Source organism: Onychostoma macrolepis, chromosome 08 (genome assembly GCF_012432095.1).
Source record: "Onychostoma macrolepis isolate SWU-2019 chromosome 08, ASM1243209v1, whole genome shotgun sequence".
NCBI classification, from domain to species: Eukaryota; Metazoa; Chordata; class Actinopteri; order Cypriniformes; family Cyprinidae; genus Onychostoma; species Onychostoma macrolepis.
The window spans coordinates 12134725-12162650 of NC_081162.1; the positions used below are offsets into that span (position 1 = coordinate 12134725).

Sequence of the window (27926 nt, forward strand, 5' to 3'; positions counted from 1 at the left end):
CCTGGAGGGCCAATCTGCTGCAGAGTTTAGCTCCAACCCTGATCAAACTCACCTACCTGTGATTTTCTAATGATCTTGAAGACTCTGATTAGCATGCTCAGGTGTGTTTGATTAGGTTTAGAGCTAAACTCTGCAGGAGTGGGCCAGATTTGAGGATGCCTGATGTAGTGGGACTCTTACAATAAGTCTCAGTTCACTGTAATGCACTGCCGCCATTGACTTGCTTTATGATTAATATTCCACACAGAGGCTGTTAACATAAGAGAAAAGAGATGCATATTTATATTATAGACTTTATTGATTATGTGCACATTTTAGCATAGTAATTTGACACCATTATTAAGCTACATTGAAGATCACATCAAAGTTGCATCTGTTTGTGTAATACTACACAATGTTTAACAATATTTCTCATTTTAATAGAATTTAAGACTATAATTCTATATATTTATGATTAAATTTTATATCTTCCTTTCTTTATACAATTGGCAGGCATGAACAGACAATAAAATTCACTGAGAATCAAACAGTCAAACCTATTTAGAAATTATGACCCATTCGAATACATTTTCTTTAAAAGGAGATAATTCCTCTGAATAGGCTATATAACAAAAAAAGTACACAAATGTAAATATGTCAAAAAACTTAAACCAAATCATGAAGTACAAACCTCAGGCATGGGTTCCATAAGTACTGCAACATTCAAATAAATTACTGAAATTTTGTTTGCTTCCAAAACTTGATTGCATCAGTGATACAGTTATTCATTAGACATTCATTAAAGCCATCTTTTAACATACATATCTATACTAACTGTTAAAAACATGAACCACATAGAAGAGCACTGAAAGTTTGCCTGAGCCACAACAATATCATGGAGGACCATCTAGATAATTACATATGTGAACCAGTCAAGCCACTTACAATCATATCAATGGACACACTGAAGATGAGTTTTAACAACTGCATTTGTCACAAAACGGGTCAAATAAAGAACACAGACCTGTTAGGTTTAGTTTACAGTGGAGATATTGCACAACCTATATCACATCTGATTGAAGTAAAATCCTGTCTTACACAAGACCCACAACGATCACCTTTTGAGGATCAAATCAAATACAGGACGTTTGCATCGTTTGTTGAGTAAAGATCTGTACAACACTTCTATTTGGTTTAGACAGTTTACGGTACAACATTACATTATACATATATATACACATTAACGCACCATTTGTCACAAAAGGATCACTGTGAATACACAACAGGCTGGTGAGCGGGAAAGCAGGGGAGGTTTCGGGATTGGGTCAGGACTCCTTGACTAAATATATTGCCTAAAACACACCATTATTGGGATGTTTAATCCTCACATGTGGAAGACACTGCCGGTTCAGCTCTAAACTCCTTGGGTATGGCGAGAAGTTTCAGGAGTAGTTGGTTTAAGGATCCACATTGTGTAACTGGGATCACACTAGGACATACTAAATGCGGTTTAGTCTAAAACCCAACATGTGACGAGCATCTCCTCTAAAGATGTTTGCTGCTGATGGCATCCTTGGCTTTGTATTTTGGCTTTGCGTTTTCATAGGGCCCAAGTGTAATGAACAAGCAGCTCCAAACACCTACATGCTTGTCCAGCCATGCAAAACATACCTTCTCTTGATGCAACAAACCTTCCTGAGCTTTCACTCATCTTATATGTTCTCAAGTGTTACAGTATTAGTGTGCAAACATGTTTATGTAGCAATCGAATACATTCGACGGATTCCTCCCTTTACTGGCCTTCGCAATCAGTAACTCTCTACAGTAATGGGTTGGAAGACCTGATCAATGACGCTAGGTCATTGCGTCTTTCTCTTCAGGACATCCCTGAGACATATGTGATCGCACAAAACCAATCTCTTTTTGTATGCCTGTCTGGCTAAGGCATATTCAACACGTCGTAGGGTGTACCATTGTGTGTGTTTTGTCAGGAAAAGGGATGTCAGGGAAGCAGCAACAGCTTGCTCACAAAAATGAAACAACGTTTTCACTACAACTACCTTATCTAGGTGCAACGACACGACACAAAGCAAGACCACCCACATTGTGCGACTATGTTCTCCTTAAGTGACATGCAAGTATCGCAAGTGGCTAGCGCTAACAGCCGCGGGGATTAGTTTCGACGATGGAAGCTTGTGCAAAATTTTAATAACGTCACAATGGGTCATCATTGCAAAATCAAAAATCCTGCTCAAGCATGTTAAAATACGGAACGATAAACCATTCGGTTACAGTACAATGTGGCGCACGGTTAAAATCATTAGATGGTGCCCCTTACTGTAACAGAACATGCTTCAGACAATTAGCAGACATAATTCAGATATCATATATCTGAGAGAGCGTGGCGGTGGATGGTTTTACAAGAAATTGTCCACCAAAACTTTTCATTTTCAAAAAGAATCTAGGATTATAAGTTAATAATAGGAGACTGGAATGAATTGGCAAGAGTTAGCATGTGTGCTAAGTGTATGCGGGTCCAGTCACTGTGTAGGTAGTGTAAAAGGGTGCGTGCGAGTGTTTCTGTGTGTGGTATTTTATTTTCACACCTCCCTCCATCAGTTGGACTCAAAAAACTGGGAATGTGTCTAAAGAATTCAGTTGTGTTAAAAGATTGAACTGCAGTAATGCTGTGATTTCTCACTTCATATTGCAGTCTTTATCAGTGCAGGCAGTGTTTTATTAATGTTATTAATTGCAAATTGACATGCACAGATCTGATGTGCACTGCAATGTTTGATATAATTGGTCCTTTCTGTGTATAACTGACGAGTGTCTGTGTTTGCATGTTTTTTTTTAGAAAGACTCCATAACCTCTCTGTTTGTGTGTCTGTGTGTGTGTGTGTGTGTGTGTGTGTGTGTGTGTGTGTGTGTTTGTGTGTGTGTGTTTATTCCACGGAGAAGAGGCTTGCAAAGGATTTCCGAAGGTTGCGGATGGTCTCAGCCTTGGCTTCGTCCTGACTAGGACTTTGGTGCTGGGCGGCCGGCGTTTCTGGAATGTTGAATGTATTGGTAAGAGACTGGGATTTGCTACAAAGAGAAGAAGTGGCAATAAAGGAGAGGAAGAGGCTATTAAAGTCATGCAGCAAACCCATGGAGATGGCTTTATAAAGGTATGGCAGAGAAAAAAATAAATAAGCTGTGAGAGAAAGAGAGAATGAAGTTCAAATGCTTCCTTTTGTGTCATTCATTCAAGCAATCATGACTCAAGTGCAATGTTTACATCAGCCTTAGGACTTATGAGAAATGGCATCTCTGGATGTAGAGACATGCACTTTACTCTGCGTCATTGTTTATTCTGGGCCACTATTCCTAAATAAAGAACCAAGTGCAAAGGCACATCTCTGGAACATAAATAAAAGGTATCTTTTCTTGGTTTTTTTTTTGTTTTTTTAAGAATCAGTTTTATATTGTATTAGTCACCTTAATTGAGGAATAGTGGGAATAAGATGATCACATTCATACTTACTGACAATCGCTTGACAGTGAAAATAGATCAGATGCACATTTCCGTTCAGAAAAATGCAATTTCCACAATCAAGTGCATGAATGGTTTGGGTGTAAGACTGAAGGAAGCCATCTTTGGCATGCAAAATACCAGATCATCTAGTGTGCATACTTCTGTATCTCCTTTGTTTTAATTAGGCGTCTGCCTATATGTATAAGCCACATTTATCATTATCACCATTACTGTCAAATGTCATCATTATCATCACCATTATCAAAATTTGTTTATGAATATTTCAAATCATTGAAGTCATCATAGTATGCTTTGCAGAATCTGTTCAGGAGCTTTTGGACGTGTTTATCCATTATAAATTTCATGCTCATCGGTTGCATACTTGGAAGTTATATTTGGGGGGGTTATATTTAACTTTATTTTAGCCAAATAAAGTTAAATATATATGATTTCAGGCAATTTTCCATTAGGCTTTATCCAATTGTTTGAGCTTGCACAATTCCTATTTTGAAATAGGAAGATATTGTGTTGGCTGTGTGAATTAGTATGAACAACACGGGGTATAACGGCATTGTAATTGGCTGGCAAGTCAAGAAATGACCAATCAGACCAGTAATTAGCTAGTCACCATCCAGTCTCTTATTTAAAAATAGCATTACCATGACATCACTGTGTAAAACACATGTTTTCTGATTAATCACACTCTTCATTTGAACTATCCCAATACCACGCTGAAATCTACTCGTACAGTGCTTCCCATCCTACAGTTGTCACTGTGTTCTAACAAACACATTTAACTTCATAGTTTGGGCTGTTCATTTTCAAAATTAACATTTTAAAATACATTTTCCCAAAAAAACATTACAAAATCCTTGTTAAAAACGGACCCCAATCTTTTCAACAGCAGTGTAAGAAAATAGACCCACACAAATTATACCCACATTATTTGAGTATAGAAGAGAATCAAATTCAGAGCTTGTGAATCAAAATCAAATCGGTTCAAAAACATTTACCCCAATAGGTTTACCCTAATTCACACAGTCAATCAGTACCATCAACTTGTCGTGCGATTTTAGAATTTGACAATGTAGCAGAGGAGAATGGCCACCATCTATCTGATGTAGTCATTTGCGTGGGTGATGAAAAATCATCAATAAATGGAAAAACATGTCCAGATGCTTATGAATCCTAAAAACCTTCACATTCAGTCAGTTGAATGTACAAATATGACAGAGGACAAAAAACATCTTACTTAAGCTGCGGCGATCCACTCAGAGCCGGGTGATCAGGACTTGGTTTCTGTGGAGGTGTGGGTTTCTGCTGCAGGGGAGGTCGTGCACCTCCTGGACCTCCCTGGCCCTGTGAGGTAGACCGTGGTTGCTGAGTGGTAGGAGGGCGGGGACTGCCCTGCTGTTGCGGGGCTGGTTGAGGGGCATCCTGGGTCGGCTGTGACCCACCCTGGGTTGGCTGCCTGGTTGGCTGGCCTTGTCTTGGCTGTTGAGGCCTCTGCTGTGGCTGGCCAGCTGGTTTGGGACCCTGGCTGCCAGTTTGAGGCCTCTGTGGCTGTTGTTGCGGACCACCTTGCTGGGGCCTCGGTGACTGAGGAGAGCCACCCGGGCCACGCTGGGCGGGACCCTGTGCTATGGGGGGCCTCTGCTGACCTGCGGCCCCTTGACTGGCTTGTCGCTGTGGGGGTTGATTGGGCCGGGTTTGTTGGGCAGGGGGGTTCTGGGCATTAGGACTGGTCACAGACTGGGTTTGGACAGGGGGCTGGCCCTGGGGAGAGGGACGCTGTTGTGGTGGGGCTCCTTGACGGGCAGCAGTAGTGCTAGCAGCTGCTTGTTGTGGACCTCCTAAAAACAGAGCTCATTTTTACTGTGTAAACAAACTGTAATGTAAGCACAAACTATTAAACAAAAACTATTAACCTTTTTATCCAGTTATCCAGAGATCTATTGGTTTTTAGAAATATCTGTCCAAACCTGAATGTCTAAAGTCTCTTTTTTGCATACAGTAAAAGTAATATGTGATTTTTACCATAAAAGCCCATTCACATCAAGAAGGAAGCTTGTCACGAAAATTTGGTGCGAGAAAACATTTTAATTTGAATCAACAGCTGTTAACACATCAGTTCAGAGCAACACAAACACTTGTGTGCCGTCATGAGAATTTTTAAAAATTTTATTACTATTTTAAATATTTTATTCAACTCTCTTTTTCCATCGCACCACAAAGAAAATTGGTCAAAGAGTAAGATTTGCGCTATTGGTCACGCCTAGAGATGTTGCTGTAAAATGACTTTGTGGTGCTCACAAACAGAGTATGTTGCTAAGCTACCATGAATAACAGAGGAAGAATCTGGAATCGGCAGTGAAGATGGATATCGAGCAGCTGAAGTATTTTGGTGTCAGCATGTAATACAAAAATAGGATTGACTAAAGTCTGAATGAACAAAGAAAATATTTACTTTGTTAGAGCACATTACTAGTCTTGTGATGAGCAATTAACCTGTGTTTGTTTTGTTTTCATAATCTTTAGTCAAAATCTAAAAATTCTGGAATGCCATTCCTTCTTTGATATTAGTTGAACAGGCCCTAAATCATTTTAAAAAGTACTTTAAGCCACCCAGAAGCTATATTTCAAGATACTGTTCAAGGCTTGTGTGATAAACACACCAAAACTTAACATGTTATTCACTAAAAATGTTTCCCTCTCAGATTAGCAACCAATAATGTCTGGCATCAATTATGTCAAACCTGACATCTTCATATGGCATATTTGAAAGCTATGGGGTAGAGAAAGATTTTGAGTTATAATGATGTTTATTTATGTAGCTTATTCCCTATAAAACTATTGTATGGTTTCATAAGGTTTCTAATAAGTTGTTACAAGTTATGTACTATCTTCATGGTACCCTTTTGTGGTACAAAATGACCATTTAGGAGTTTGGCAGTAAAAATCACTTGTTTACTTTCATAGTATGTAAAATCACAGCTTAAGCATTCTTCAGAATATGTCATTATGTGTTCAACACAAGCAAGAAAGTCATACAAAATGTGAAGGTGAGTTAATGATGAATTTGCATTATTGAACTATGCCTAAAAGGTTGCCTCATTATTGCAGTGTAATCCCTTACCCTGTGGAGGAGGGCGCTGTTGTGCCTGGGGGACTCTAGGCTGAGAGATGGGTTGGGGTGAAACAGCTGGGCCCTAAAATACATAACAAACATAGGAGGGCAGAGTATATCAGAAACCAAACCACACAGAAACAGAATGCTGGCACATACAAATTTAAGTGCAAGTTTTATTATTTTTAGAAACACTAGTGACTTTTTTTTTGTCACTTTTCATTAGAAAAAAACTTCCAAACAGCTGTAACCTCAAAAAGTGCTGAGCATCACTATAGAAACATAAATAAATGGCTGATGCCAACAAAAGTGCAGTCATTAATCTTCAGGCAATCAGTTTAGCACAAATGTGGAGGGAATTAAACCGAGCGATTTGATGCAGAGGTGATGAGAGATGTCTGAGTCTTTAGCTTATGCATTAAAGGCATTTCTCACGCTCATTCTCTCCCATCTGTGTGGCTATGAATCATTACAATCACAGCTTTGGGAATAATGGAGAATAGCAGTCTCGGCACTGCAATCAAAAAGGATCTCAGACTCATGCTGTGACTACAAGTTTTGCATATTTCTGCTGAACAAATCGACAACAAATACTGACTGGTGGGAGGAAACTACATCATTTTACTGTATTATTCAGCAGCATTGCACTGCTTAATGTTGCGTAAGCAGAAATGACAAACTTTATATGCATGCTTTTACAGTAGGTCAGATATGCTATCAAACAGTATCGATATTTTGAGTGGCCAACCGAACTGCTCATTAAAATTTGATCTTTGATTTTGCATGGAGCAAAGCTTTTTTAACATCTCGCATGAGAATATACAACTTTTATTCCTTTTCACACAAATGATGATTACAGGGGCAGATTATTGATTCATAAATACAAATTTTGATTTTGAAATACAAATTTTGTTTAGTTATTTTGTTATCTGACATTTTGTTTCTAAAATGCTGTATTACGTACAACAACATTGTAACAAAATGTTGTCTGATTCACGTTCATCTGTTGCAGATAATACTGGACTCACATTTCACTCTGAAACAAAGCGTACAAGAAGCAACGCAATATCATTTTGCAGAAATGTCACCACATGCATGTTTTACATCGAGCCTAGGTTGAGAATACTGTATATGACGATGCTTTGAAGCAAGTGTGTTAACCTGAGGACGGACTGGAGTGGGAGTGGGAGCTGAAGTGTCTGGCACAGTCTGGTTCATTTTAGCCACAACAAGATCAGCTATTAAAGCCCGGTCCTCATCCTGCTGGTCTCCGATGAGAGGCATTGAGCAGCCCACGACCTAATAGACACACACACAGAGTGTTTGCCAAGGGCATTAAGGATATTTCATACAGCTATTTTAAAAACTGATTGTTTTTGCAGATGTTGTTACCTCTATGATGTAATCTTGACCATCTTTACCATGCAATGCCTCTACAGCACATATATCAAGACCTCCGAAAACCTCAGAGCATACGTCCACCCACATACGATACCTGCAGGGAAAATCGCAAATGATGACCTTGTGCATTCCACTAAAAGCATCCACCCACACTGTTGCACAGAGTAAACAAGGGAATCAGGATTACTGTAGAGCAAGACTTAATATTTGGCTTAGTATCATCGACTGCTTTGATTGAAAGTCCTCTAGCAAACTAAACTCTGTTTTTTAAAGAAAAATATGTGGTAATTGTTCAATGTAGGCTTTTCCAACAATTCCATCATCAATAATATATTTTTTTATCTGTAAATGACTTTTACATTATTAGGATAATTAGGGCTGCACAATTTATTGAAATAAAACCAAAATTGTGATTATGGCTTAATTAATTAAATATATGTAATTAAGTCATATTTAATATTTAAAATCACAAATGTTTTTGCCAAATTATGTAGCAAGGAGCTTTTTTAATTTTTTCTGCATCCTAACTAAACTTTAACATTTTAAATGGCTAATCTGACATGCTTTACATAGGCAGCATATCGTGTGAAACCTCAACATACAATTTATTTCAGTAAATACAATGCAATTTTCAGCACAAGCATTAATAAATAAAAGTATATTATTATTATATTCAACATTTCTCTCACTTCATCCAACATCTTGAATAAAAAAAGCGATGTTAAATGAGGTATTTTACAAGTAAGAGTGGCATGTAATGTCCTATAGTGCTGTCTACTAAGGCAGCTCACGAGGGTTTGGAAAAGAGTTATTAGCATATAATATGCATAATACATAACAGGTTAAATTATGCAAAATATGTCATTTTTAGATGAGCAAACATCTAATAAGGTTATCTGCTGCCATGTTATAGGAACTGTATAATACGCCATGTGTCGTGGAAGAAGGAACATCCTGTAAGATGTGTGTACCTGTCAGACATGGCCACCTGCTCTAACATGGCTGATCCTGTGTTGGTCTTCCAGTTGCCTGATATAGATGTCCTCCTGTCCAATAATACAACAGCAGGTATGACAGTGTTTTACAATAGGTTCCAGTGATATTGTTAAAGGAATAGATTCCATCATATTATACTGACATGAAAACAATGCTATGATTTTAGTCTCTTACATGTAGGCCTTGTAATTGTCACCGATTTTCTGGATTCGGATGTCATACTTGGCATCAATAAAAGGCTCAGATGTGGCATACGTCTTTGTCAAAGCTACAACACTAGCAATGTCTTGGAAATCATATTGATTGTCCACTTTGACCTGTACAGAGAATTTGAATTGCACTGATATAGATGTAATCACAAAAAGTCCAAACAATTCATACAATAATATATATAGGCCAGTTTGGGCTTTTTATTTAGTTTAATGAATGACATTTTATCATATATTTTAAAAATAGCAATTGACAGGCATGTCTAATAAAGGGTTTCACTCATACCTTTCCCATGCCAGAGTGAGCATGACCCATCTTCACTACCACAGGAAAGCCAGGTGTGGTGATCTAATGACAAAAGAGATATATTAAGATTTTTTAAAGAAAATAATATAGCACTTATAACGTTACATTTCTATTTCAAATAAATGCTGTTCTTTTGAATGTCCTATTCATCAAAGAATCCTGAAAGTTTCAGTTTTCACAAAAATAATAAACTGTTTTCATAATATTAAGAAATGTTTATCAGCATATTAAAATGATTTCTGAAGGATCATGTGACACTAAAGACTAGAGCAATGGCTGCTGAAAAATTTTCTTTGTGTCACAAGAATAAATTACATTTTAAAATATATTAAAATAGAAAAGAGTTATTTTAAATTGTAATAAAATTTTACTATTTTTACTGCATCTTTAATCAAATAAATGAATTCCTTCAAACCAAACCCAAACGTCTGAACGGTATTGTGTGTGTGTATACATATAAATATAGAATTCTATACATGCCATTACTCAACCACGTTTTTATTGCAGATGTTAATACACAATATTGGCATGATATTTTTCTTATCTGACTGAATTATTTAATATAAAATGACACCAACAACAAGTTGCTTTACTTTGAATTGGTTATTAATAGGAGAACGTTGTATTTGCAGTCTCAGTGGTGCTTGATAGGCATCTTCTTTATATTGCTGCAGTAATTGAAATGCGAGAGCAAAATCTTTCTGCTCAGGGACAAAATAAGCCCACAGAATTATGCCTGAGTCTGCTGTGCTTTATCTTAGAAAAAGGCCAGTGAGAGAGGAAAACGTTCTGGCAAAGAGTGTGTCTGGGATCATTATGTGTGAAGATGCCTGCAGTGGAGGAATAGGAGGAGGTGGTGGCACTGCAGCAAGCCCTCCCCTCTCCTATTAAAACCTGAACTATGTCTATAAGAACTGTAATGTACCACACAATTATACTAGTCTGGTTTTTATGAAATTTCCAGTCTAGACGGGGCCATAACTATGCTAAGTTGAGTGGAGCAGTGCTGAACTGGGGCACTGAATATGCATGAGTCTTTTATGTTTTAGTGTTTACTGCATCCAGGCACCGCTGTCCCTGCCACAGATGGGAGCTTTGTGTGGGGTCCAGTGGGACCGTCTAGAGCCCTATAGCTCAGGGTTTACTGGTGAGGAGGGCCAGGAGAGGGACAGGGACAGATGGTTAAACACTCACCATCTCCTTGTGGTTGGGGTAATAAACCTGGTCGATCAGTGGGAACTCCTCTGGACCCAACTGCTTGTACAATCTGGACAACTGAGCGAACTGATAGATTCGTGGCGACCCACAGACAGACATACATATATACATAAACATAGAGACATATTTTATGCAGCAATAGTTACAGACATTTAATGGTAAAATTGTACAAAAGCCCATTTGATATCTCTTTCTAACCGGAAACAGGGTTCCTACACTTTCTTTTCAGTTGTTAAAACACTTTGATTGATTTTAAAAAATTATTTTGATGTTTAACAAATTAATGATTTTGTCTGATTTGTGAAGCAGCTTGACCTAATTCATTGAAAAGAATCGACTAAAAATGTTTATATTTCTCACTATACAAGCAACATAAAGCTTTAACCTTTTTTTAGACTAGAGCTTGTAAATTGAATATAGAAATACAGACATTTTATAAGATTTTATGGTAACACTTAAATCCTTTAATAGCTTTAATGCATTAATTATGCCTTGTAATGCACCTTATGATGTATTTATAATTGTATGATCTCATGAAAAATTGTAACCACAGTTATAATACATCATAATACTTATCTATTCATTGTTACCCTTTTAGAAAATATAATGCATTAAAACAAAGACAAACAAACCTTCAAATATTATAATGCATTTTAACTTTGGTTACAATTATTTATGAAATATTTAATTACAGCATATATAATGAATACCTTTATAATGCTTTAAGTAAAGTGTTACCAATTTGATTCATTTCCATGATTTGGAAAACACTACTTTCCTTTACTGTGGGAATACAGAAATGTGGGATTTTTTTATTGAATGGAAACACATTTAAAATACATTATTAAATACAATTGGATGCAATAAGTGCATCCCTAATTAGCTGATTTGTATGGATTGATGTATGCAGTGCTCACCACCCATGGTTTGTCACAGAAGTTGTAGACCGAGTGAAGGGAATTGACACTGGGCAGACCAGCATACTGAAGTCCAATCACAATGTTTCTGTGGTCGCCATTCTTGGCCATACTAAAAGCATGCTGTCGCACCAGCACAAAATCTGGCTTGAAACACCTAAATGAGCACAGAAATGTTAGTAATCATTTTAATTATACTGTGATTAATGGAAGCAAATCTATATTTATACAGTATAGATACACAGAAGTGTATACAGTGCATATATGTTCTTCAAATAAATCATCTTGATTGCTGCTCTAAATATTCCTAACATACATTAATTGTTTGCTGAATCAGCAAAGTAAACCCACTGAAGTATGTTTTCTCTGTGCAAAAGAAAAACATTCTTGAAGACGTCTAAAACAGATGTGAAACCTACTTTGTGACTTTGTTGCCATTGCGGATGGCCTCAATGTCCACGCTGTAGCTTCCCGTTGCATGAGCCACCAGATTAACCTCAGAGAAATCAGCCTTGAAAATCAATGAAAATCACCAGATGGAATGAAAGGATCGATGTGTTCAGTAAAGTGGCGTTGTCAAAGCATTTATACTAAAACAGCACCTGAGGCCTGTGATGGGTTGCCAGTGTGGTTATGTTAAAACTATAAAAACTGCTTTTTAAAGCATACCATCCATATTTCCTTTTAAGACACGGTTTTTGAGTGATAATGTCATTAAAACGTTCAAAACACAAAAGGGAAATTGTCAAAATGCGTATTAAATCCTTGTGTTTGGTATTCCAGAATGTTGCCAAAGTCTTACATGAATCCCTAGATTATTGTGTACTAATTACCAGTATTACATATAAAACTCTAACCAAACAAAAAATCAAGCAGTTGTTCAAAAGCAAAATGTTTCTTCTGGTCGAAATTACTTTTGGCTTATTGAAAAGCTGCTACCAAACCTGTCTCGTCCATGACTAATTATTTTAAAGGATATTGTTCATTTTGTTCGTATTGACACAACAGATTAATTTTCTTTTATCCCTGTCAATAATAGATTAGATCTTGAATTTCATTACTTGGGACTGCTTTGATATATTGCCCCATCCCTTTTCACAAACACAAACAAATGCCACTGAAGAAATGACAGGCTCAATATTGCAATTGTAACTCAGAGTGATAACAATAATCTCTTGCCAGTTGATGTGTTTTGGTAAGTCTAACATCTAATTCATTACACTGGCACATTGTTGAGTTGTACTGCTCTGTTAGTTTGGAAGAATTTAAAAAAAAGCCTCACCTGTTCTACTTTGATGTCAAATTCACCATGAACCTTCTTGCCTTTGAGCACCTTTGCCCTGAAGAAATAAAGACGAAAGAGAAAGAACATTTTTGCACTTGCGAGTCATAGTTAACAAAAACACTTAAACTGTGTCCAAACTAGATTATGCAACAGTGAAATGGTGTGAAAATCATGTATTTCAAGTATTCATCAAGCATGAATTGTTTGTGTAAGGGACGCTGAGGGGTTTTGTTTCAGTGTCTGTAACTATGTGATAAAATTTAAATATTTATATGCTACTATTACACTTAAGTGTAAATCCATTGTTTTTACACCAAGACTTTTCATCTCAGAATGCAATGTCATGTTTTCAGTCACTAAATAAAATAACTAGATGGATGGATGGAATGTTGCCTCCACTGAAAATTTTATAAAATGCATATGAAATTAACATCGTTGGTGTTGTTTTGGTTTAAATGTTCCATTAAATGTGTCACAAGCCCTCATGGGAAACAGTGAGACCAACATCACACACTTTAAAATTGTAAAGATACTTGAGGCACCATGTGGGGTTCCTCAGATCACTGTACCAGAGGAAACCACTGGAGAACCTCCAGACATCCTTGCAAAAAGGACAGTCCTCTGAGGAACCCATAAGTACTCTACACTGCCAGTCCATTAACCCCATTATAAAGGAAAGGCTTGCTCCTGAAATATATTTCTCAAAAAAACAACAACATATAATTCTAATACTTGAGTATACATTATACAATAGGACATCTGAGCCATCCAGAAAGCGGTTCTCCAGAGAGTTTCACCTGTGAAAACTCCAAAAGTGCCTCAATTACATTGTCATTTTCAAAGACTTTGTGTTAACCGGTTTACTCTTAAATCCATCAACGCAGAATCCTTTAATCTGAACTGAAAAGCTAATGTAATATACTTTGCCGTAGGGTCTTCTCCATTAACTGGCACAGACTGAATTGTGAAATGCGCACAAACACACGCGCGGGCACACCCACAACTACACGGGCGCGCGTGCCAGAAAGGCCCATAGACTAATGAGTCACGACATTTGGATAGTGACTCTTTTTGGCCTGTATTAGCACGAGCTACACCTCAGGTGCGAGCCTGAAACGTGAAACACTCACTCAAATAATCTGTTCGTAAAGTCCAAGTCATACATTCAAAATCAATATAGGATCATGCGTCTTACCAGTCTGTCTGCTGGTCATCAATGACCAGGAGGATCTTGGCGTTGCTCGAGCCGATTCCTCTCTCGGTGGCCTCGTTAAAGGTAGCAGCGGCGGCGGCGGTGGTCTGTTTGACGGCGTTGGAAAGGGAGGAAAAGAAGCCGGCGCCGGTAGACTGGCTGGGGGGTTGACGCCTCTCTTGAGAGCCCGGCGAGAGCACCGGGGCTGGGCTCTGCTGCTGCTGCTGCTGCGGCGGTTCGGGCCGCTGTAAATCGCTCATGTAGCCATTGGGCAAGTTGGACATGAAATTACTGTCCGACAGTCGACGTCGCAGGTAATTCATAGTGAAGATGAAAAGGGACGCGACGGTAAATTATTTCCCTGTAGGTTCTGCACGGCAAAAAAAAAAAAATCCAAGACTAATGGAAAACCGATCAAGTATCTGATATCTAGGATGCAACCGAGCGTTTCAGTTTAAAACGAGACGCGAAAATGAGTCGATACGCAATTCTCCAGGGTGCACCTCGAAGCAAAGGTCGTGCTTCACAACATGCAAAGCTGCACTGCAACAAATCAAAGAAACCAAATCAACGCTTTAATAAAATCACTATTAAATATGCATAAATAAATGCTCGTAAATAGCGTGATTGATTGACTTACATCACTCGTTCAACAATAGGCATTAAGATTTCATGCTCCTTCCAGTGATGTTGAAGATGGTTAGGTCCTATTCCACGGGCGTGGAGAAAAACACTCGTAACGAAGAGGCACTTGTTAAAAATGTGCTCGCTCGGTAAAGGTAGTAATTGTCATAAATGAAACTCGGTGAGGCAAAATCTCCGGCCAGATTCTCCGCGATCCAGTTGGGGCTTCGGAGGATGCAGGGATTGCATCATTCGTACCATCCAATCCTAGTAATCCGCCCAGTGTTTTCCCCCGTCATTTTTTCTGACCCATCATCAGTTTTCCCGTTGCGCACGTTCTTTACGCACGGGACAGGTCCGGGATGTGTTGTTTAGATGCGTAAAATGATGAATGGAGAGGAGAGACGAATTTGACATGTGCTTGTGTTCATTTTAAGGAAGCGAGAGACACCGATTGAACTTCACTGACAGTGGGTGGTGCTGCCTTGTGCTGCCATTAAAGAGCTTGTAACTAAAAGGTTGTTGGTTCAGACTCTGCAGGTGGTGAACTGTCACCATGGTGCCCTTGAGCAACACACCTAAACCCAGGTTGTTCCTTCGGGACTATCTTTGTTCATTATAGGGATGCTGACAATTAATTATAGGAGTGTATTATATTGGAAATAATAACTTATGCAAAATAATTTAGTCAATAGCCAAAGTAATGCTGGAGCAGTGTTAGAAATGAATGGTTATTTAATAATGAACAGGCACTTTTGCACCTTGAAATTTATTTTAAGGGACACTTGGTAATAGAATGTAATGTATTGAAATACATCATCTGTGAAAAGTGAGGATGGGTTTTCAGTACTCTGGACAGTGACTGTGGAAATACTCCTTCCTGTCTGTGTTTTCAGCACCCTGGACAGGGAATCTATATGTTCTTGATGTTGCTGTTAATAGGAGGGCCATCACTGGTCGTCACACTTGTCTCTTTGAAAATCAATAGGGGTTATGCACACCAAACTTCCAGTTCAGGTCTTTTGTATGGGCTTTGTTAAATATGGAGCTTTTTTTACTCAAAGGAGATACCTAAAGATGATCATAAATGATGTCCATTACATATGCAGATTTATATCTAAAAGTTTTTTATTTTTGTGTTTCTCACTAACAATCGGATATTAAAATTTAATTAACACTTTCTCTGACAAGCAGATGCGATGGGACCTGTTTTCCAGTTTGGTCAGGTGACACTTGACATATACCCCTTTTCTGTATAGTCACATACCTTAAAGTCTGCATGAAATGAAAATTCACCCTTTTATAAAATGCATATTATAGATCTTACTAAAAAAAATTTATAATGTCATGTCATAGCATAAATGTCATAACATAAACTTAATCTCCCATGGTGAAATGACAGTCTGCTTAAACCCAATCAAATCAATAAGCAAAAACACTTCTAGTGAAAACATTTATTTGTGTAAATAACTGGCCATTTGACTCGAATGGTACTGAAATAAGTCTGTGTGACAAGTAGCCCTGTCTCCCCAGTGAAGTAATTTATCAGGAAATGGACTGATATTCAAATGGTGGAACATAATGTTTACAGGCTCCACCCAATGCAACACAATACACTAACAACACATTCACAGCCTTTGTTTGTATGACTCTAAGACATATATACATTTTAATTTTCAACTATTTCATATTCATTGCTTTTGTCACTTGTACAGGCTCTTAAGCATATTTGCTATGGCCATTTCTGTTTGATAATGAAATTGGACCTCACATAGACAGAAAGGCCCAATCAATAAACAAAGCATTACTCGCATGCTTTTCTTTAGTGGTGAATCAGTTACACCCACATTAGCACAAAATGGAGGCGTGGGCAGCAGCAGACACCTTCAGGCACACAATGCAATCTGAGATGTGACTTTAAGAGAGCTATTTTACATCAGAGCTTTACAGTGGGACTGTAGTCTATAATTCCTAGGTCTTTCCCCCTTCCCTTCTGTGTGTGTGTGTGTACCTGTTTTTCTATTCAGGTGGGGACTTAAACCTGAATACACACAGACTCATGGGGACTTGTGTCACAGTGGGGACCTAAATTGAGGTCCCCACGGGTAAACAAGCTAATAAATCACACAGAATTAAGTTTTTTTGAAAATCTAAAAATGCAGAAAGTTTCCTGTAAGGGGTAGGTTTAGGTGTAGGTGTAGGGTTGGTGTAGTAGGGTGATAGAATATACGGTCTGTACAGTAGAAAAAGCATTACGTCTATGGAAAGTCCCCACAAGACGTGTGTGTCTCACATATACCACCATTCAAAGGTTTGGGGTTGGTAAATTTTTTTCATGTTTTTGAAGGAATTCTATTATGCTTATGCTACATTTATTTTAATCAAAATACTGTAAAACAGTAAAGTTTGAAATATTATTAAAATTTAAAATAACTGTTTTTAAAATAACTTTTAGAAAGAAAAATTCTTATTATCAATATTGAAAACAGCTGTGTTGCTGAATGTTTTTGTGGAAACTGTGATACATTTTTTTCAGGATTCTTTGATGAACAGAAAGTTTAAAAGAACAACATTTATTTGAAATAGAAATCTTTTGATCAATTTAATGCATCCATTCTGAATAAAAGTGTTCATTTCTTTTAAAAATAAAAATCGTACAGACCCCAAACTTTTGAATGGTAGTGTACATCAAACACGGTTACCATTTTAATGTTGTTGCAGCTTGTTATGCTGGTTGTATTTGCTATGTACATGGTGTACAGATTTTTTATTGTTGCTTTTCTCAGGCTAGTTTCTAGGTTTTATTACAGTAGCACTGAAACACACACAAAAATGAGCTCACACTCTGCAGTGATATAAAACTCAATTATTCTGCACCACATCCTTCTTCCCTTGTTTGTGGATTCTCAGGGAGTTGTTTTACAGGGGTCCCTTTCCCTTGAGAAAACAGTTGTTATTCTCCAGCAGGAACCAGTTGCTCAAGTCTCTCCATACAGTGCACAGTATGTGTGACATGAACTGAAGTGAATTGCCACTTCTGGTGTTGACCCTAATTCTGAGCCATTACATTAACAAAGGGAGCTAATACCCTCCTTCACAAAGCTGTTCCATTAGTGAATGAGCAAAAGTATTCATAAACAAACATGTGAATGGTTCAGACAGTCGCTGCCATTCAAAACAACAGACACTATTTACACCTATACACCTAACATACATACATACAAATATTTGCCTGTTTGTTAAAATACTGGTCATTCTGCAAAGGCTGTCTGAGTTTATGTAAATATATAAATAAAATCATGGAAAAAATTAGCTATAGATGAAATGAACTAGTAAACAAATAAATATCCAATTAAAGAATTTTCTTCATAATTTAGTGCTGGGCAATGATTAATCGCATCCAAAATATATGTTTTTGTTTATATAATATATGTGTGTGCTGTGTATATTTGTTATGTATATATAAAGACACACACATACTATATATTATGTATATATTTAGAAAATATTTATATGTATTTACATGTATATATTTATATTCATAACATATTTTTCTTAAATATATAAATGCGTGTGTGTGTGTGTGTGTGTGTGTGTGTGTATAATAAATATACACAGTACACACACATATTATTATGTACACAAAACTTTTATTTTGGATGTGATTTAATTGCGATTAATCATTGCCCAGCACTAGAAAAAAGACATTATCTTTAAAAATAAATAAATAAATGCTAATAATAGTAATTTTACTACTATTCCTAAAATACATGAAGGAAGTGAGAAATCATGCTACATTTTTTATAAACTGAAAATGATGGTCATTATCCCTGCTAAAAAAAACAAACAATAGAAGCCCAATAGAAACCATCACAGAAATTCCAGTGGTTTCCATTAAAATACCATTATAAACCATTAGCTTTTTCCAGTAAAACCATTACAAAATTCCTTTTGTAGTGTGTTTTGGGCATTTATTTAACATCCCACCAATAGAATCCATCACATACCAGTAGACACCATTATAGTTTCCATTAAAACCAATACAATTCCCATTATAACCATTAAAACCATGTTCTATTGTGTTTTGGGCAGGGTTCTATTGTTTTTTTTTTAGCAGGGATCAGAGCCAGGCAAATAAATACATCCTAAAATAAATGATATTGTGGCATAGTTGTGGATATGCTATAGATTTTTAGTGTAGTCAAATAAACATTGTTGAATGAAATGTTGTATCTTTGCAGCTGGTAAGATCAAACATTGTATTGTGGCTTCACTTAAAACGTACTTGCTTCAGGCCACAGTTTTTCACTCAGCCCTGAAACGACAACAACCTCAAGCCAAAAAAAAACAAAAAAGTACCTGTTCTGTTGGCATTTCTTCTTTCCTGCGCTAAACACACTCTTTAGTATCTCCAAAACTGAAATATTATTATGTGTATTTCTGTATTAGACGGGATGAATTCACAAGGTTGTGTACTGCAGGAATTATTGCCATTCCTGATGTCTACCGCAAGAGGTCGCTCTTTCGCTTCCCACGTGACGCGCCTCCAAACAACCGCGAAATTGCTTTTCTGTGTGCAAAGCTCTGCACTTCACTCACTCAACACAAATATAGCCAAACGTCTCATTTTGGCCTGTCACGATATGCTCAAATATATACATAACCTTCCATAAGCAGCTCAACGATGTCTTGAATGATTGTGAGAAACCTTTCTCACTGGTTTATAGAGACACATCTGCACTGTGTGTGGCATCCTGGGAAAGTGGTTATAAAATAGATGACAATCCAATAATGATAGGGAGTAAGTACAGTAAATATTTACAGTAGTTGATTACAGTGTTAATTCGCAGGTACAGTGAGAGGCAATCAATCACAGGACAGTCACAGAGAATGTTACAAAATAAACGGCGCATGAGTAACAGTTTTGAGAAAATGCTTGCACTGTTTAAACCGTCTTCTTTCGAGAAGTAAATTACCTGTATTAAGTGTACCTGTCTTACCTCTTCTATTATAGAAACGGTTATATATAAAGGTTATCCGTATGTAGAGCAGTAGCACTCACTTGTAACACTACCATGGCTTCCCTGTACTGCAAATGGGGTTAACTGTGTGTCCAGAGGGAGTGTGTTTCAGTCATGTATGTAAGCATTTGTGGCTTTAGCATGCTCAGGCAGGATCACGCTGTACAAAGCTCTCTTCAGCACTCTGATGTCTTTGTCTTTCTGCCAAAAAAGAAATAGGAGAAACAGATCTGTGGAAAGAAAGGGCCCAATGCATAAAGGTTGGGAACTGACAACATAACTGCATGTATGGGCAAGATGGTGGAATGACTGCAGCTCAGGTGGGCTAAACACTCTGAAAAATGCAGTCGGGTGAGATTTTAGATTAGGGCAAGGGGAGGAGCTGTCGACAGGTGCTGACTCCTAGAGAGGAAACAAAAGACAGAGCAAGACTTGTTTGTGGATTCTAAAAGGATCCAGGGAAGGAAAAGTGGGATAGTTTGAAAAGGATTTACAGTTCTATTGGCTTTAAATCTAGTATTCGGTGTTTTTATAATACCTTTTTTTATTCTTCATTACAAATCATATTACCAGAATAATAGTTTGAGTAAAAAGTGTAATTGAAAAAGAAATAATATGAATAATATTTCAAAGTATCTTAGTATTTGGTTTGTTTTTGCTTTAATGACAGAAGCTGTTCTCCAGTATGATTTAAGATGATCTACAGACCATCTTGAACTCCAGTGAGAAAAAAGTTCACCAGATCAATGTCACAAATTTGATTTCATTTTGAATTCATTAGTTAATCTTAAATATTTTGATTTCTCTTGAATTGCACCATTTAAAATATTTTCAAAATACTAAAATGTTCTGTTTAGTTTTAAATTCCAGATTAGAATCCCATATCAAAATATGCAGTATCATTCAAGGAAAGGATCCTTCAGAATCCTGAAAAATGTTTTAAACATTGATAATAAGAAGAAATATTTCTTGTGCAGAAAATCAGCATATTAGACTGATTTCTGAAGGATTATGTGACACTGAAGATTGGAGTAATGGCTGCTAAAAAAAAAAAAAAAAAGCTTTGCCATCACAGGAATAAATTACATTTTAAAGTAGAAAGTATTTATTTTACATTTTAATAAAAAATGTACTGATTTTACTGTATTTTTTATCAAATAAATGCAGCCTTGATGAGCATTATAGAGACTTTATTCAAAAACATTAAAAAATAAAAATACAATTATACAAAATTTAGTATTTTATACAAAATATATTACACAATAAAAAAACAACCCCAATCCTTTGAACAGTAGCATATGTATTAAATGATTGAGTTTTTAATAAGATTTAATTGCATCCTATATTATTTTATATTATATTTTTCAAAACGTATGTATTTAATAATTTAATATTTGTGTACGGTTGTTCTTATAGTCATTTGTAAATATAAAATATAGTAAATATAGTATGTTTGTAAATGTAGTCTAATAAAGAAGTAGCAGTTTGAAATTTCAAGTTTGTAATGCCAGGAAATGTGTTTCTCAAGAACAGTGACAATATAACAAGGAAACCATTCATGTCTCTGCCCGGCTGCCCTGGCATGTTGGTACTTGGAGAGGAGGGTAGATCCACATTACCACCTGATTGTTTTATTTTGAGCTGTCCGTCTCCCGAAGTAATTCAGTTAGACCGCATGTACAGTAAATTTTCTAAATTTGAACATCTCATACATGATTGGATTTATATATGTGATGATCTGTTTCATTATCATTTTTAAACTAATATAATATACCTTTTTTATTTTGCTTATTTTATTTTCAGTTTGATTTTCACTGTCACTTTCAGCCCATGTTGGGGATGTTATGGTGGGGTGGGGTGGGGGGTGATAGACAGCAGGCAATTCACAGCTTCTCGTTTGTCTCCTCCCATCAGGCACCTGTGGTGGTAGGTTGCCTCATGCAGACAAAAGCAGAGGGAAGGGGCTGGCCTTCAAACAGCCAATGAGAAGCCAGAGAGGCATGATCATGGAAAGCGCAGAGCACTTGAGCTCAGTGACAATTCAAAGCTGAGTGAGGATCGATTCTGCCGCTCACAACTCAACTTGTTTAGGAGCATTTCACTGCTTAGAAAGCCCTGATTAGGAATGGCGGTCACTAATTTACACTACATTACCCGGATGAGCAGTGGCTTCAAAGTGTACATCTTAGAAGGTAATTATTACGTTTTATATCTTAATACCAGTTTAAACTAAGAATGACATTATGTGTGCATGTTATCTGCATTGTTTATTTTAATTCCAGTTTAAATTAAGAATTACATTATGTATGTTATCTGCATTGCGTATTTTAAAACAATAATCATTAGTATTAGAATGAATGCACAATGTAACATGAAAATGAACCATACAACTGGAATTTCTACTTTTTTGGTGATGTTATACATGTTTATTTATTCATGTTGCTTATTTTTATTTAAATATATAAGTGTAAACAATTCAAAAATTGATCTATAAATATTTGAAAGGATTTAAAATATGAAAAGAGGCTGAGAAACCCCTTGAACTACTGGCAAAATTACGATGCTCTTATTTTGAAGATTAGTTGAGTAGAGTTTAGATGAAGATGTGCTTGATGTGTGTTTTAGACTGCAAATGAAAGAGATAAGAAAAAGGATGTGGGTCTGTTTTTATGTCTTTAATCTCCCCTTGAAAAATATCCCTCCCTGAGGCACTAAAAATCAGTCATCAATCAAGGTTTAAGGTGTGGTTTTCCCCACAATCCCCCATCCTCTGTCATGCAGAGTCAACCTGCCTTGTCACAGTCCACTGCTTAGGAGATCTGTGAGTGTGTGTAAGTGAAAGAGGCTTCTGCCAACAATGCCCCCTCATCACCCAAGCCATTTGAGCATTTAGTAAACGTTATCTGCTTGAAGTCTGATAGCACCTAACGCTACACTTCATTCATGCAGTGGTAAAATACCTCAGATGTTAATCACTGATCAAATCAACACGGGTCCTGGCTGGTCTAATATGCTGTTGATTTGATATCCACAGCCCATGATCTTGTTTTTACTACTTTCTAAAAGTACTCTCTAAAAGAGTCAAATAATTGGTGTAGCAGATGTTCAAGTATAAAATCTTACATTGATTGTGGTAGATGACTCATTAGAGGTGACTTACTGTAAAGTTACTGTAAGTCACTATCAGTTGCAAATCTCTAACCTTTTTCAAGAGTGAATCAAAAGGATGTTGTGAAATTTCATAACAGTCAATATTAGGGGCCAAGGGTAGTTTTTAAGGCAATGTTAGTTTTTCACACAATGCAATGGACATGTAAACTAATTCTGGTCCAAAACCATGTAAATTAAAAATGTGTCAAATGTAAAAAAAAGAAAAAAGAAAAAAAGAGAGGGATATTTTTAATATGGATATTTATTTAACTAATTTTTTTTGTCTGGAGGATTCAGGATTGTACATAGGCCTGCATGTGTATACTGTATATATATATATATATATTATGGGTGGAAGGCTTTTTTATTATATTTCTGTAGTTATGTTGCATTCTTTGTCTTTTTTATTATTCACTGTTTATCATTTTACAAAAAGTTCAAATCCAGCATAACTGATCATTTTGAGACTAAAAATTAATAGTGAGCTCAGTGAGCTACTAATGAGCTTTAAAACCATTATCAGTTGTAGCATGTAGCAGATTGTGAACTGTGAGACCTTTGCATGACACTGTTTGTGATATTAGCATGTGAATGGCGATGTGTATTTCAGTTTGGATTAGTCTGTTACTATCATTATGTTGGGTAAACATGCTGTGAACCACATGCCTTAACCTACAAAGCCTGTTTTGCCCCTCAAAGCAGTATGAACAACAAGTGATATCCTCATTTGTTCACTGATGTCGTTTTTTTGGCTCGCATGTTTTCCAAATTTGAATGACATTTACCGTTAGCGGTGAATCAGCTGGGTAGTTCTACAGTAATACTCACAGAGCCGGTTGATCTTGCTCTGCCACTTAACGGAGTTTACATTTAACGGTGGCCCAACAACGTTTTTTCCCACAATTAAGATACACACGCGGTGATGCAATTCCAGGGATTAAGAGTCAGTTGTTTACTTGTTTGCCACACCTTTTCACAAGTAAGGGAATCGGTGACTGGCAATGACCGTGTGAGCACCCTGCAGCAATGTCGTTTATCATATCTGAAGTCACATGGGCATGTGTTCATCTTTTCACAGGACAGCCCAATCTGAGGAGTGAAGACAGATTTCGCCATATGACCAGCGACAGGGTGCGGATGCACCCTGCACATCCCATGAAGCGCAAACACAGTTCAGAGAGAGGACGAACACTTGAAGAGAGGTAATGGACCGAGTACCATCCGACATGGAACCAATACCCAGTAGAATAATACGGACAGAGGAGAATTTAGTTTGCTCATTTATTTATTTATTTATTTAACTTTCTGTTTCAGAAGAGAGAGGGCCCTCAGCAAGAGCATGGCCAACAGTGCCCGCAGATCATCTGGGTTCAGTATTCCTGAAAGCCCCACATCCACATGGAGCCCAACGGCCAGCCCCACTCACCTGATCCCCAGCCCAGTGTACTCCACACCAGTCATGGACGAGCCTCTGGCCCTAATCAAGAAACCGCGCCCAGAACCAGAGAAAACAGAGAGCCAAAACAAAACCACAACAGTCAGAAAAATACAGGTGATTACTACTACTGTTAAATCAGCTGAGCTTATGGCATCCTTTAAATTAAAATACAATGTTTATTAACAATATTTAATAGCAGTTGTTGTTGTTTTGTGTAATTAAACCATTTAAATAAAAATTAAGTAACATGAATGATTGAAAAACACAGGAATCATGTAAAAAATGATATAAATGTAATATCTGATTTTTAGATGTTTTTAAATAACATCAATATTTAACTAATATTTAATTATATAATAACTATATGTATAAATCAATATCTTAATCAGCATTAATAAGCATTATATGTGAAATAATATAATAAAATAAACACAACTAATTAAAAATATTAATAAGATTTGCTAATTCATTAACATATACAAATAACCATATATAATATTAAATATAATATTTTTAAAACATTTTAAATATATATTGCATATAATTTCATTATTATGTGTAAATACTGTATATCAGTTTAAAAAAAAAGAATCAATCACTTATTAATAAACATAATTGATTAAAAATAATAGGAATACAAATTGTTAATATTCATTAAATGTATATAAATAATAAGCAACTATTATATATAATAAATAAATATTATATGTAAAATTATATTATATGCGGTATCTTAATATGGCATCAACATGTTTGGAATAATATTGTACCAATTGAATCCATCTATTGATTAACATGATTGATTAAAAATAACAGTAATAAATCCCTGTAATATTCACTAAAATATATACAATTGACAAAATATTATATATAATAAATATAACATGGTTTTAAAATGTAAAAAATGTTATATATGAGATATATACATTATCCATGGAATAATATTTTACCAAAGTCTGTAAATATTTCCAGACATTAGCCAAACAGTGTTCTTGCTGCACTGTTCAAAGCTGGGTGATAATCCATAATTAAAAGACCAATTTGTGGCTGTTCCATCCTCAGCAATACGTGCTGACTGAACACGTTCGGTGTATTATACCATCCTCTTCTTAGAGTCTATCCTGAGGCCACTGCAGTCTGTTCATCCTCACTCACTATCTATGAGACACAACAGAATGCAGGAAGGCACTTTTGTGTTCCTGAGAGAGTGGCTCTTCAGAGTGCAGACAGGCCTCTGCCTGTCTCAGATATGCAATCCAGCCGGATTCGGGGAGAAAATGTGAGCAATGGGTGGAGGAATGTTGTCAACAAGTCTCAACACACCAGTGCTGTTGTTGACCTGCTAGTGGCATCAGGGCTGAGGGAGAAATAGTCTAGAACCACTAACCGCAAACAAAACTGTCCATCTTGTCCGTTTAGTTTCCCATTTTCCATCAGTTTTATTATATTATATATATATTATTAGCCATTCCAAAAGCTGCGTTATAGATGGATGGATGGATGGATGGATGGGGGAAAAAAGGATTGCGACAAAGATTTGCTGACCTTTGTTGTCTTTTTCAGATACGGCCATCTGTCATCACCTGTGTTTCCTCTGCAACAAGGTCAACGAAAAAAGACTGCTGCAATCCCTCCTCCAGTAAGTAAAAAGCTGCAAAAGAGCTTGACGCTCCTCCTTTAACATGTCCGTGCAGATCTTTTCATCAGAACGAATAGTTTTTGAACATCATCATCTGATTCTGTCTCACTACAGTTGTTACCCAGCACAGTTATGACCACGTTGAAGAGCATTTCCAGAGGAGCCTCGGGATGAACTACCACAGAGCCACCTCCATCAGCGTGTCTGTAGATGACCACTTTGCCAAAGCGCTGGGAGATAAATGGCTCCAGCTCAAAGCTTCATCCTCCTCCTGCCATTCATCCTCTTCCTCGTCTTCTTCATCTCCACCCAGCAGCCCGACCTTCATCCACTCGCCTGGCTACAGCCAGAGTCCCAAAAGAGCTCGCATAGATTCAGTCAGTCCTTCCACGACCACACCAAACCTATGGTCTGATAAATGAAGAAGAGAGCGGAATTAAATGTAGATATGACCAAATGGACTCAAGATGCATGTGTAGACCCATGCGTTTCTGCTGTAAAAAGCCAAAGGGAGACTGTGCGATCAATTGATGTGTTGTAAAAGTTGTCATGAGCAGATGAGGAATTGTTAAATCGTCTTTAAAAGGGAGATTTTCAAAGTCTGACCTTTTTCAGATCATTTCATGGTAGCTAAGCATTGTTGGAGGTGGCTTTTGTCATTGGTTTTGTGGGTGCCACTGGTTTTTATATGTTGACTGTGATTGCACTGATTATTACTAGTAACATTTCATCGTCTGTTGTAAGCTTTCTTCTGATAATACGTGCATATTTATATTAGGCAGTGTACCAGGATCTTGTAACCTAAAAGGAGCACTGAGCAAAACAGACCAAAAATTTCTAGGTCGGAAAGTTTCATGTTTTAATTGAAAACAAATGCTTGAAAAAAAGAGGTGGGTAACTGTTTGGCTTCTCTGAATGGGCTACTGCTGTTCATTTCAATCCCTCTGTAAATTTCAAGCTTTAATACTATTGTACATATTTGTAATAAACACATTTTTTTTTTTTTAAATGAATAAGTTGTATTTTTTTTTTTTAAATGAACGCTTGTAAAAATATAAATATATTTGTTAAATTATTTACACCATTTAGCACCAAATCAGTATATTAGAATGATTTCTGAAGGATCGTGCAGCACTGAAGAGTGGAGTAATGGCTGTTGAAAATTCACCTTTGTGTCACAGGAATACATTTCTTTTTCAAAGTATTTTAAAATATTTTTTTATTATTATGATAATTCACAGTATTACTGTCTTTACTGTATTTTTGATCAAATAAATGCAGTCTTCTTTCAAAAACATTAACAGTAGCATAAATTTTAACAGTAAGCCAACGTACGTTATATATATATTTGTCTTTCTAATCTCTCATCAAACTTGTTGTAATAACTTGCTCTGCCACTTTTAATAATCAAATGAATTCATGATGGTTAAACTGCTGTTTCATTACCCCACAGAAAATCATTTGAACTCTTCAGATATGTTAAAAGCAAACAAAAAATACACAGTTATGTCCTTCCAATTGAATTCTGTCAGCAAGCGAACAACTTTATGGGTCAACCTATTTTCTGAATAATCAACATCACTTTAAGCACAGAGCTAACATCACCTTTCAGGCTAAATGGCGTTAGACTTGTAAGGGTCATACAGTAGTTGATTTTTTTCTTCAATAGACGAGATGTTGTATGTTTATGTAAATGATCGTTATGGGAGGGTAAAATTAGTCAGAACACCCGTGTCATCGTTTCAGAGGCCAGGTTCGAGCACTTATTTGTAAGCTTACCTTGCCAGCAGCAAAATCACAAATAGATTTGACCTTCTTTGATTGTTTATGATAAATAGGAAACAGTTGGAAAACAACTTCCATGCCTGCTAAAAAAAAAATTATCAACTGCCAGTTAGATCAGATG

General features: G+C 36.7%; 2 protein-coding genes across 3 annotated transcripts; one reads left to right on the forward strand and one right to left on the reverse strand.

Moving 5' to 3' along the window:
- Positions 1-279: 279 nt before the first annotated feature.
- Positions 280-15086, reverse strand: syn1 (synapsin I). Of its 2 annotated transcripts, none has more exons than XM_058785771.1 (14): positions 14789-15086; positions 14152-14691; positions 12954-13011; positions 12091-12182; positions 11672-11828; positions 10731-10820; positions 9516-9578; positions 9195-9337; positions 8996-9070; positions 8016-8118; positions 7785-7922; positions 6633-6705; positions 4749-5349; positions 280-3066 (listed from the first exon to the last, which is right to left on the reverse strand). In XM_058785771.1, exons 2-14 carry the CDS (start codon positions 14469-14471, stop codon positions 2925-2927), a joined length of 2055 nt encoding a protein of 684 aa, XP_058641754.1. In that variant the 5' UTR covers positions 14472-14691; positions 14789-15086; the 3' UTR covers positions 280-2924. The 2 variants fall into 2 exon arrangements, with proteins under 2 accessions (XP_058641754.1, XP_058641755.1); XM_058785772.1 differs by having other exon boundaries at positions 280-3028; positions 14789-15085.
- On the forward strand, positions 8962-27248 carry vgll4l (vestigial like 4 like). The gene is made up of 6 exons (XM_058785773.1): positions 8962-9092; positions 21708-21985; positions 24022-24145; positions 24258-24495; positions 25945-26020; positions 26135-27248. Exons 2-6 carry the CDS (start codon positions 21919-21921, stop codon positions 26440-26442), a joined length of 813 nt encoding a protein of 270 aa, XP_058641756.1. The 5' UTR covers positions 8962-9092; positions 21708-21918; the 3' UTR covers positions 26443-27248.
- The last annotated feature ends 678 nt before the right edge of the window (positions 27249-27926 follow it).